This window comes from Pempheris klunzingeri, chromosome 11 (genome assembly GCF_042242105.1).
Source record: "Pempheris klunzingeri isolate RE-2024b chromosome 11, fPemKlu1.hap1, whole genome shotgun sequence".
NCBI lineage: Eukaryota > Metazoa > Chordata > Actinopteri > Acropomatiformes > Pempheridae > Pempheris > Pempheris klunzingeri.
The window spans coordinates 16,923,925-16,934,748 of record NC_092022.1 but is presented as its reverse complement, the minus strand read 5'-3'; the positions used below and the strand labels follow the sequence as shown (position 1 = coordinate 16,934,748).

Here is a 10,824-nt window from a genome sequence, read left to right as displayed (position 1 = left end):
GTCAGCTGGCTGGGCGCACATGTCACCAGCCTATTGGACATGCCTGTGTGCTCCATCAGCAGGTGTATAAATATGTGTCATGTTTCACACCCCATGTCCGCAGGGACTGCAACCCAGATGGGATTTTAAATGCTGCATTTCATGTGGTATCATTTAGTAGGTTAGTTCACCCCTCATTGGTTTGCCATCTGGTGCCCTCTCAGCCTGTGATGGGAACATTCACACTGGAGTCTGACTGCTCCTGATCTCCCTGCTAGAGCGTTTCCAGAAGTTTACACCACAGTGTGTGTTGCACCCTCAGTGAGGCTAAAAGTGCGTTTACACATGTTCTAAAGCAGCCAGCGCAGAGTTTGGAGTTTGGAGAGAAAACTACATGCATGGAGGCAAACTACAAAACCTTCAGCTGCAGGGAAAGTTAGTGAAAGGACAGACGAGCAGGAGCCAACGTGACATCATCACTGTTCACGCAGGAAAAACAGCTGAGCTGAAGAAAAACTTGAGCTAAAATATTCAAGTAAATCAAACAAGTGGGCCTATTTATACAGAATCACTTACCGTCGTTCTTAAAACTGACGAACTGCTCCTCAAAGAAACGATCTGTTCTTGTCTTCCACTTTCCGGATGGTTTCTTTTTAAGAAAAAGAAGAAAATTAAATCCGCGACTGGATCCTCTCTTCGCTGATTTGCTGCTCATGTGAACATTTTTCTCCAGCCCCGCGGGTCCCCCCCCCCACCCCACCCCCCCACCCCTTCTCCCAATCTTTAAACATTTCTGCCTTTCATTCTCATTTTCCTTTTTCTTTCTTTTTTTTTGAAATTATGAGCGTGTAGTCCACGACTTATTTCTTCGCATATCATCTCCTCATTTGTGGAAGACGTCGGGCTTTGGACGATTACAGGCAGAGTTAGACAACCAGCCAATGTTCCCTCCCTTTATTGACGGGATCCCTTTATCACAATTTGCCAGATTTGCAGACAGCCGCTGACTGGCCTCATCTTCCAAATATACGCGTCTGATAATGCTGCTTATATTACCCTCCATGTGTTTGTACCTCGACCATACATTTTTATTACTGAACCGGAGGAGGGGGGGGGGGGGGTCTTTTTTTGGGGGGGGTGTGGAGGTGAGGAAGAGGAGGAGGAGGAGGAGGAGGAGGAGGGGGGCAGCAATATTTCGTGTTGCTGAGCGCAGAGGCAATTAGATTTATAAACCGAAATAAATAAAGCCCCCAAACTGGGCCAAATATTGATATTGTCTTTATGTTCAGGCAGTTTGGATGGATTATTAAACTTGCTTGCCTATCTATGGGGGGGGGATGTGAACACCTCATTATTAGTATTTAGTGTTAAACAATTTGGAATATTAAAAATAACAAACAGGCTGCAAGTGCGATGTCAGTGCAGCCTATAGATGAGGATGAGGATGAGGATGAGGATGAGGAGGAGGGGGAGGGGGGGCGACTTTGAGATGACATTGAGGCTGTGTAGATGGGAGTTGAGTCTCTGGTTGTTGATGTTAGACAGTCGCACAAGGCGAAGCGGCTGCTGCCCGTGTTGATTCAGCCTCCTCCTCCTCCTCCTCCTCCTCCTCCTCTTCCTCTTCCTCCTCTTCCTCCTCCTGGTCTTCAGCACTGCTCCCCGCTGGACAGCTCCTGCTTGGACACCTCTAACGCTGCATGGTCCCTTTAAGTCTTTTAATGGAAGTAAAATCTATTTATGTTCCAAGAAATATTGGGAGTTTACAACTTCATCCACAGGAGGAATCTACGGATACCTCGTTTCGAGATTTGTGGCAGGCAGAGTATCCTCGGCGGCGCAGATCACAGATTCATTGTGAGTAAACTGGCTGCTGAATTCTTGCGTTTGTCTGTGCGTATGTGCGCGTTTGAACCCTCATACGAACGAGTCTACTTATTGCATGATCCATTTTTTTGTGTCTTCGCAGCGATAGTGAGTGTGATTAAATTGTGAATGAGACTGTCAGTGTTGCTGGGGTCAATGTAATGACTGCACGATGAGCTCTGCACCTACACGCTGTAGCCAATTAAATGCAGAATTGATTGCTGTTTGCTAGTCTATTGGATGGTGCAAATGTGGGGACGCGTTCTCGTGCGCTTAATAACGCGTTTGGCTCTCAATTAATCGGACAGAATGGGGTGGCTATTTGTGCAGCCTGATGCGTAAAGCTTTTACGCATTGGACATCCCTTTGTCTCCACTGTGCGTTTTGTGTTCCAGTTTGTTTGAGACCTCTCTGTGTCCCTGCTGCTTGCAATTCTGCATGTGGATAACTGTTGGGAGAATCTGCAGGTGGTAATTGGTGGACTCCACTTCATTATGCTTAATTCTCATAGGCTATTTGCTATTGCTACGGTGCGTCTTGCGCTTCAAGTGCATGTTTTGGATCCTGTAATTTGTCTTAAAGTTTTCTCTTTTTTTCCCCATTGATGTCAGCAGGCTAATGTCGATTCCCGTTTTCTCATTTTGTTGGCTTATTTAATTGCAGACTTTTGTTTAGGCTATCGTGTGTGCTGATCTGGTTTTGGCTGTTGTTAATTTCAGCGCAATCTGTCGTCTGTTTTTAGTTATGGGATCAAGTCCAGCATGACTTTGCCATCGATGTTTTTTTTTTTTTTTTTTTGGTGTTTGTTGAGTCTGATGTGAATGAAAATTTTGTCAGGGAGCCAAATGTTCACGAGATGATTTAGTCTGCGGTTTTTGATCCCTATTTCGGGAGAGAAGTGAATGTTTTGGATTTAATTGATGTTGTTTTATTGTGCCTGCGGAGGAGTAAATGAATGTAGTGCAAAATGTGTCCAAATTCGCCTCCTGAAAAACCGACCAAATGCTCTATTCACGATTCCAGGTTAACGGCGACTGACGAGCCGTGTGAGCACAGGCTTCATCTCCAGACATTTGGTCCAAAGGTTAGGTCTAAAAACCGCGAAGCTGCTGTCTACGTGGACTGGTGCTGAAGCCTCCCGTCCGACTGCCAGGACCTCTGCCAAATCCAGAGACATGGCGACGAACGGCACCAAAACGGATGGACAAGTCACAGAACTGAACGAGGTGGCCACTAACAATGACAAGCCCAAGTCACTGGACGTGAAGCCCGAAAAGCAGAAAAAGGAATTGCCTGATAGGGAAACATGGGCGGGAAAATTTGATTTTCTCCTGTCGTGTGTGGGTTATGCAATTGGACTGGGAAACGTATGGAGATTTCCCTATCTGTGTGGAAAAAACGGCGGAGGTAAACATTATTTTCACAGCTAATTTAAGCACACTTGCATGGCCCATTCAGCTCCACGATGCACATAGGCGAGCTTACCTAACTGACCGTGTCGCTTACATGAAAAGAATGAATATCACCTGCATTTGCAACCCTAATTAATTAACATTGTGCTGTGGATTTTAAGTAATGCGTCAGTACACTTTCAGCCTGACATTGGTCATTTTCTAACGCGTAACTTGATCTACTTCTGTCCATCCAGGAGCCTTCTTGATTCCCTATTTTTTGACTCTCATATTTGCTGGGATGCCCTTGTTTCTACTGGAATGCTCTCTTGGTCAATACAGCTCAATTGGAGGGCTTGGTGTGTGGAAACTGGCTCCTATGTTTAAAGGTATACCTCTCTTAAATTAAATATTTCTGGACAAATGTGTCTTGACACCAGGCCTGTCTGAAAATATTTGTGGTGCTTTCATAGAAATGATAATCAGGATTTATGGAGGCCACATAACGCACATATCCAATGATAGTTTTACTACACTGCCTAATTCGTTTCTGCATGATAGGTGTGGGCCTTGCAGCAGCTGTCCTGTCCTTCTGGCTTAACATTTACTACATTGTAATCATTGCTTGGGCCATTTACTACCTGTACAACTCCTTCACCACTGTAAGTATTACCCAGTGTGCTCACGTGATTTGTACAAAGCTGAAACCAAGATAGGGTCAAGGCTGTCGTATAAGAAATTATTAAAAATCCTTAAGTGTGTCAAGGAGGAGAAAAAAAAAAAACCTGTAATTTTTTTTTTCTTACAGGACCTTCCATGGAGCTCATGTAACAATCCATGGAACACAGACAAATGTTATACAAACTACTCCATTCTAGACACCAGCAATCTCACCAGTGCAGTGGTGGAGTTTTGGGAGTAAGATATTGACTGCTTTCTCTTGCTTTCACAACAGCAGAGCTTTAAAGTGTCCTGCATGCATCCCCGAGATACATAAAAGACAGCCTCCTCTGCTGCATGCTTATTTCACTGTGTGTATAATAGTCTTATTGTTGCCCGCTCTGACTTATAGGCGCAACATGCATGAAATGACCGATGGCTTGGAAAAACCAGGCCAGATTCGAGCGCCACTGGCAGTAACACTGGCCATCGCCTGGGTCCTTGTGTACTTCTGTATCTGGAAAGGGGTTGGCTGGACAGGGAAGGTAAGACGTTTGCCAGACTTGGGTGTCTAAGACCTCTTATGCATTGCTGGGTCCCAATACGGAGCAGTATGTGACAGCTATGCAATATTAATCAGTCTAATATCACCTCATCAATCATTTAGATTGCAGTCAGCATTGTCCAGATTGATTTTAAAATAAGAGAGGAGACATCAAACACTCATGTTCACTAATCCCGCTCTGCCTCATGGTGGCTCCTCTAATTCCAACTCTCCTGACACAGTGTCTATACTGAGTGTGGATTCATGATAGGAGAAGCAACAAAAGCCATACGCTACAATCTTTTTTGTCCTCTCGCTTCACTTGGAGCAGTTTCCCTCCCTTGTGGTGCCACATTTCGAAAGTCTAGTGCATCACGTGACCATGGCAAATAAAATTTGATTTGGTCACAAAATACCCCATCCCCCTGCACATTTTGCTCACAAATTGCTTGCACAGTGTCACAAATGCACATAGATGTTCAAAGTGTTGCTGCAGCTTAATATTCGGGCTCTTCCTCTGTTTTTGCTCCTTTTGTCTGGGAGAGAACGACAAAAATAAATCTAGAAAATCTGTACGACCCTGGTGAAAATGACTGAATGGTGCCTGAATTCCAAATGTACAAATTCTGAATGCATCATAAATTTAGTTAGGATGCAATGGTGTTATCCTGCTGATAACTCTCTCACATTTTATAGGTCGTTTACTTCTCAGCTACGTATCCCTACTTCATGCTGTTTATTCTCTTCATCCGTGGGGTGACTCTACCTGGAGCTAAAGAGGGAATTATGTTCTATATCACCCCTGACTTTCAAAAACTCAAAGAATCTGAGGTACTGACATATTATCATATGATTCATACATATGTACTGCATGCCTGAGTGAGCAGGGCTCGGCCTCACGCAGCTAAATGCTTGTGTTCTTCTGTCAGGTATGGCTGGATGCAGCTACCCAGATCTTTTTTTCCTACGGATTGGGATTGGGGTCACTTATAGCTCTGGGCAGCTATAACCCTTTCAATAACAATGTTTACAGGTAAGACTGGTGATGATTTATGAATAGAGATAATCTAAGAGAAAGAGAGAGAGAATTCTGCAGATTTTAATATATCAGAGCCAATCGTAATAGCTGGAGTAATTAAATTGCTGCCATTTTACTATATTATACACTTCTATTAAAGACCTTATTCAAGGATACTTGGTGAAAGCCCTTAAAGGGTTTTATTAATGTGAGTTGCTGGCATGAATATAATAACAATCTAAGGAGAAGGCTGTTTCTTTCCGTCGGTGTGCATGCTGGAGGAAAAAAAACAGCTATGATTGCAAAGACTGAGTTTTTTTCTCCAGCAGCCCCATGGTTCTGGGTCACATAAACATTCAGTTACATAAAATAATTGCATTCATTTTGTGGCCTTGTTTCAAATGAATCTATCTGTCTACATCTATATCTGTAAAAACATATGAATCAAAGTCTGTTCATGTCTGTCATAAACAATAAAAAACGTGTTTCTGCCAAACATCTCTATGATCAAAAGGAATTAATAGCAGTGATGCATGCAAAACGAGTCAACTTTCATCTGTGACAACAGTCCTATTTTATATTTCCTCCTCCAGAGACTCTGTCATTGTGTGCTGCATCAACTCATGTACCAGCATGTTTGCTGGCTTTGTAATCTTCTCCATTGTTGGCTTCATGGCACATGTGACAAAGAAAGACATTGCAGATGTAGCAGCTTCAGGTAACTACGGATTGCATATACGCCTTCTTCTGTAACAGTTCTGTCTCTGCACAGAAAAAAAAAAATGTGCACTGTCATTGATACCGACTGCTAAACACAGCTTTTGTCATCACTTTTATTTGAATATGTGTGTTTGCATGGCACACCAGAGCGCTATGAGAATAACCTTGACAAAATATGATTTTCCTATTTACTATCCAGGTCCTGGATTAGCTTTTCTGGCCTACCCAGAGGCAGTAACCCAGTTGCCTGTGTCTCCTCTCTGGGCCATTCTGTTCTTCTCCATGCTGCTCATGCTGGGGATAGACAGCCAGGTAAGGGGCTTGGAGATGATCTGCTCATGGGCTGACCTAAATATTTAAAATGCAGGTACATATCATGCAGCTCACCCCTGCTCTCTGCATGATAAGCATGCAATTTGCTTCTTGTGGACAGATATAGCTGAGCTTTGACATCAGCTGTCAAGTCTTTTTAATGCAACTTTATCACCTCCATGTGCCTGTAGGTTTCACTGTCTGGATTTTTTTTTCTTTCGCGTATGATATTTGGGTTCAAATAAGGCTATGGAGACTAGAAAAAAATGTATACACGCAACTGAACACTGGTTATGACCATCGACACTTCAACGTAAAGACATAAATTTTAACCCTATTCTAAATGTCATAGCGACTGAGCTTTTGCATAGCATGGCTATTACTAAAATGGCCTCCAAGAAGTGGATGCTTGGTCATTCAGAAGATTAGGTTAGTGTTCTTGTCCCATGGTTTGATGCACACTGCAAATCTTTGTCATTTCTCATCATCAGTCATTCTAACCATTAAAATAAAAAGTCCCCGGCCAAGACTACATTTTTAATAATGTTCACAAAACTCGTGCTACAAAAAAGATAAATTCACTGTACATATTAAAAAGATAATTGTATTAAATAACATAGAAGCAGCAGGTGCAAATTCTGTAGTGCACATATTCACACTTCTGCTTAACGCCGTTTCTATGATTCTGTCCTTCAGTTCTGCACTGTTGAAGGCTTCGTCACTGCTCTGGTGGATGAGTTTCCGAGAGCTCTTAGGGGGAGACGAGAGATCTTCATCGCAGTTGTCTGTCTGGTGTCCTATGTGATCGGACTTTCAAACATCACACAGGTACAGCGGGGCAACTCTCTTATGTCACCACGACGTATTAATGGCACATGATTGAACAAATGAGTAATAATGTTGAGAGATGCGATTACAAATAAAAGCCCATGCATCTATGTAGTGGTAGCAAGAGTACATTTAAATTTTGACCTCTCCTACCACAGTATGTTATCCTGTAACAGGTCTTTTAACACTTATCGATTTTTCTGTGACCAGGGTGGAATCTATGTGTTCAAACTGTTTGACTACTACTCTGCCAGTGGAATGTGTCTGCTGTTCTTGGTCTTCTTTGAATGCATCTCCATATCCTGGTGCTACGGTGTGTATCTTCAATGATTCCAGCAACATAGCTCAAAATTATCATTTAAAAAAAACATGTATTTTTCTTTAACAAATTAAGGTTGTGAAATGCCACATGTACATACATACAGTGCGGGTGAAGGTTAGAAAGCGTCACACCTATCCAGAGATATTTGCGCAGCTTCAAACGCTGTTCAGCCTCAAGGTCACGAGCACTCACGTGTTCCACCTCGCCATCCTCATCATCATGCATGGCAGACCTGCAGCAAATTGAAATAAATTGGATATGAATATTTTGATCATAGATTCATTTGTCTCGCAGGTGTGAACAAGTTCTACGACAACATCCAGGAGATGATTGGCTACAAACCTTGTATATGGTGGAAGCTGTGCTGGGTCGTGTTCACCCCTCTCATTGTCGGTGTGAGTATTCTGAGCTAATACAACAGTACATCTAAAGTCATGACATGAAAAATTAAACAATAAATAAAGTCAATATCACCTGCCTGCAGCCATGTCAGGCTGAGACCGCGCTGCCTGTGGTCAGTGGTGTCAGGATGCATAAAGCGTCTCATGTCTCCCACAGGGGGTGTTCTTGTTCAGCGCCATACAAATGGTTCCTCTCACGATGGGAGACTATGTGTTCCCAGGCTGGGGTCAGGGAGTGGGCTGGCTCATGGCATTGTCCTCCATGGTTCTTATACCAGGATACATGATCTATATGTATCTCGGACTCAAGGGCACTTACAAAGAGGTGAGAAAGGAGCTTTGTTAGGTCTACGTGACACGTTTTGGTAGCCTGTGTTTGCCAGATTTTTTGCTTGGGATCTATTTTGACTCTGTAACCTCACATGCGCTTCTCTTATGTAATTGATTTGCGTTGCGTTTCCTCCCCAGCGACTTCGGATAATGCTTCAGCCTCCTGCAGTTGTCAGGCGATGTCAGGAGAATGGACCTGAGCAGCAGGCGGAAACCAACACCGCTAACCTGTCCAGCCCTGTCAATCCAGCCAATCCCGCTAGCCCTGCCAACCCAGCTCCCGCAAACCCCTCCAGCCCCACCAATCCGGCTCCTGTCAACTCAACCAGCCCCGTGACCCCCGCTAACCCGGCTCCTCCGCCAGCTAATCCAGCCACTGCCGCTAGCCCAGTGAACCCGGCAACTAGTCCCACCACCACCGTCACCACCACCACTACCACGGCCAGTCCGGCTAACCCCACCACCACCACAACTGTTAGCCCAACCAGCCCACCACCCAACCCAGCTAGCCCAACGGAGCCTGTCAACCCTCCCAATCCAACGAGCCCGACCTCTAACCTGACCAATGCCGAGGCCAACGTGTAGACAACAAAGAAACCCTCATGGAGCATGTAGACAAAAGAGAACATTACAAAGGACTTCCAAGATTTTAATTGATTCACCTACCTCCAGGGGCAATATGTGATCAAAACAGATTTTCAAACCATGTTTAATTTTTCTGCATTTGTAAAACCAAGCCAATGATGTCTTATTGTTGGTTTGCATTCTGAAAACAATATCAAAGACTGTTAGTGTTGACAAATACAACCATAAATCTGAATAAAAAAAATGTAAACATACTGTGTAATACTGTGAGAAAAGAAAAAAACATAGAGATATAGATTAGAGATTTGTTGAATATCTTCATGACTCAAGTAAATACCGTGTGAATATAGTAGATGAAGTAGTGAACAAAATTGACATCATTGAAGAGTGCAAGGGATGGCGTCAATTTTATTGTGGATGTTTACTAAACCTCACACAGTTGTCTCTTTTCCAAACGTTGCACTCTGTGAGGTAAACTACAGGCCACAAGGCAAACGGGGAGCTCTGAGTAAGCACAATGCCAATAAGAAGTTCATGTTTAGGAGCTCTGGAGCAAACCAGTATTTGTTGCAAAAGATTTTGTGTGTGAGAGAGAGACTGTTATTTTTTCCTTCCTTTTTTTTCAGTAAAAAAAGGGACAACTTTTATGTGATTGAAACATTTTTAGAATTATTTTTAGGATGTTTTATACTATATGTGTTGTGATGGAGGACCAAAATCAATAGGCAGACAAAAGCAAAAACTATGCCATTTAGTGTTTGGTTGGCAAAGCACAGGGTACAAAGAAGTACAAAAAAAAAAGCACAGGGTTAGAAAAGTGATTTACAAAATACATCGACTATCCCTTAATGCTGACAGTCAATCCTGTTTACGTTTTGCATGCTTTCCTCAGGAACATCAGTGAAAAATTTCTGAAATGTCTCCTGACAAACAAAAAGAAAAAAAAAAAAAAGAAGAAGAAGAACAGAGACGGCCTTAAGCCAATACACCAATTTCAACTAAGCCATAGTCTGTTTACATGACTGGGCAGAACTACAAAATACAACTTTGTATGCTAGCACAAAAAAACCTGGACCAACTCTGTGTTTAAGTACAGTCCTTATTTTTTCTTTATGTGTAATGATCAATTATAGTTTGATCAATATGTATTCAGCAATACATATGTAGATGTATAAGTGCAGGCCATTAAGCAAGTGGTCTGTTTCTCTTTTTGTTTATGTTGTCTTTGCTTTACTAGTGAAAAGCACAAAGCTTTAATTTCCCCAGACTTTTGCCATGGCGTGTTAGGACAATGTTAGTTTGCTTCTATGGCAGCTACTGTGAAAGGCATCTGGTTGAACAGAATATGTTTACTTTGAAAAGCAAAACAACTGAGCGAAAATGTGAAATGGCTACAGTTCATGTCCTGTGAATTTTGTATAAAGTTACTCTACCACAGTTTTCTCTGGAACTTTGTTGTAAAACTGTACTGTGTAAAACATGTAACTGTGAATGTCTGTATTACATTGGAAGTTATTGTCTAAATGTTGAAAAAATGGAGTTGCTGTTTTCTGCAATAATATTTTGATCACAGAAGCTAAAGCACATATCTTACAGAAATATACGAAAATGATGATGACAATGAAGATACTGACGATTATATTAAAAATAGAAACTATGTCTAGTAAAACAATATTGTTTTGTATATTTTTAACTGTCTCACTGCCTAATGTAAAACATAATATAAACATGATATGTATCTAAATGGTGTCACATGATAAAGCACGATTGTTATGTTATACAAACAGAAAAAGACTGAAAAAATAAAGAATTATAGAAAATATAAATACAATACATGCCTGGCATATGTCCCTCATAGCATGTGTGTTTAG

At 42.2% G+C, this 10,824-nt stretch overlaps 1 protein-coding gene across 1 annotated transcript; it reads left to right on the top strand.

Moving 5' to 3' along the window:
* Positions 1 to 3,017: 3,017 nt before the first annotated feature.
* slc6a1a (solute carrier family 6 member 1a) lies at positions 3,018 to 8,953 on the top strand. Its single transcript, XM_070840182.1, has 14 exons — positions 3,018 to 3,249; positions 3,491 to 3,622; positions 3,795 to 3,895; positions 4,042 to 4,151; positions 4,306 to 4,438; positions 5,134 to 5,268; positions 5,367 to 5,470; positions 6,049 to 6,173; positions 6,375 to 6,487; positions 7,184 to 7,315; positions 7,526 to 7,628; positions 7,932 to 8,032; positions 8,196 to 8,363; positions 8,507 to 8,953. The coding sequence occupies exons 1-14, from the start codon at positions 3,018 to 3,020 to the stop codon at positions 8,951 to 8,953; spliced, it is 2,136 nt and encodes a 711-aa protein (XP_070696283.1).
* The last annotated feature ends 1,871 nt before the right edge of the window (positions 8,954 to 10,824 follow it).

Excerpts from the sequence above, each read along its gene's own strand:
- slc6a1a (XM_070840182.1), top strand. The coding sequence starts at position 3,018 with ATGGCGACGAACGGCACCAAAACGGATGGACAAGTCACAGAACTGAAC. Across the intron at positions 4,152-4,305 it reads GCAGTGGTGGAGTTTTGGGA|GCGCAACATGCATGAAATGA; the intron begins GTAAGATATTGA and ends TCTGACTTATAG. Across the intron at positions 8,364-8,506 it reads TCAAGGGCACTTACAAAGAG|CGACTTCGGATAATGCTTCA; the intron begins GTGAGAAAGGAG and ends TTTCCTCCCCAG.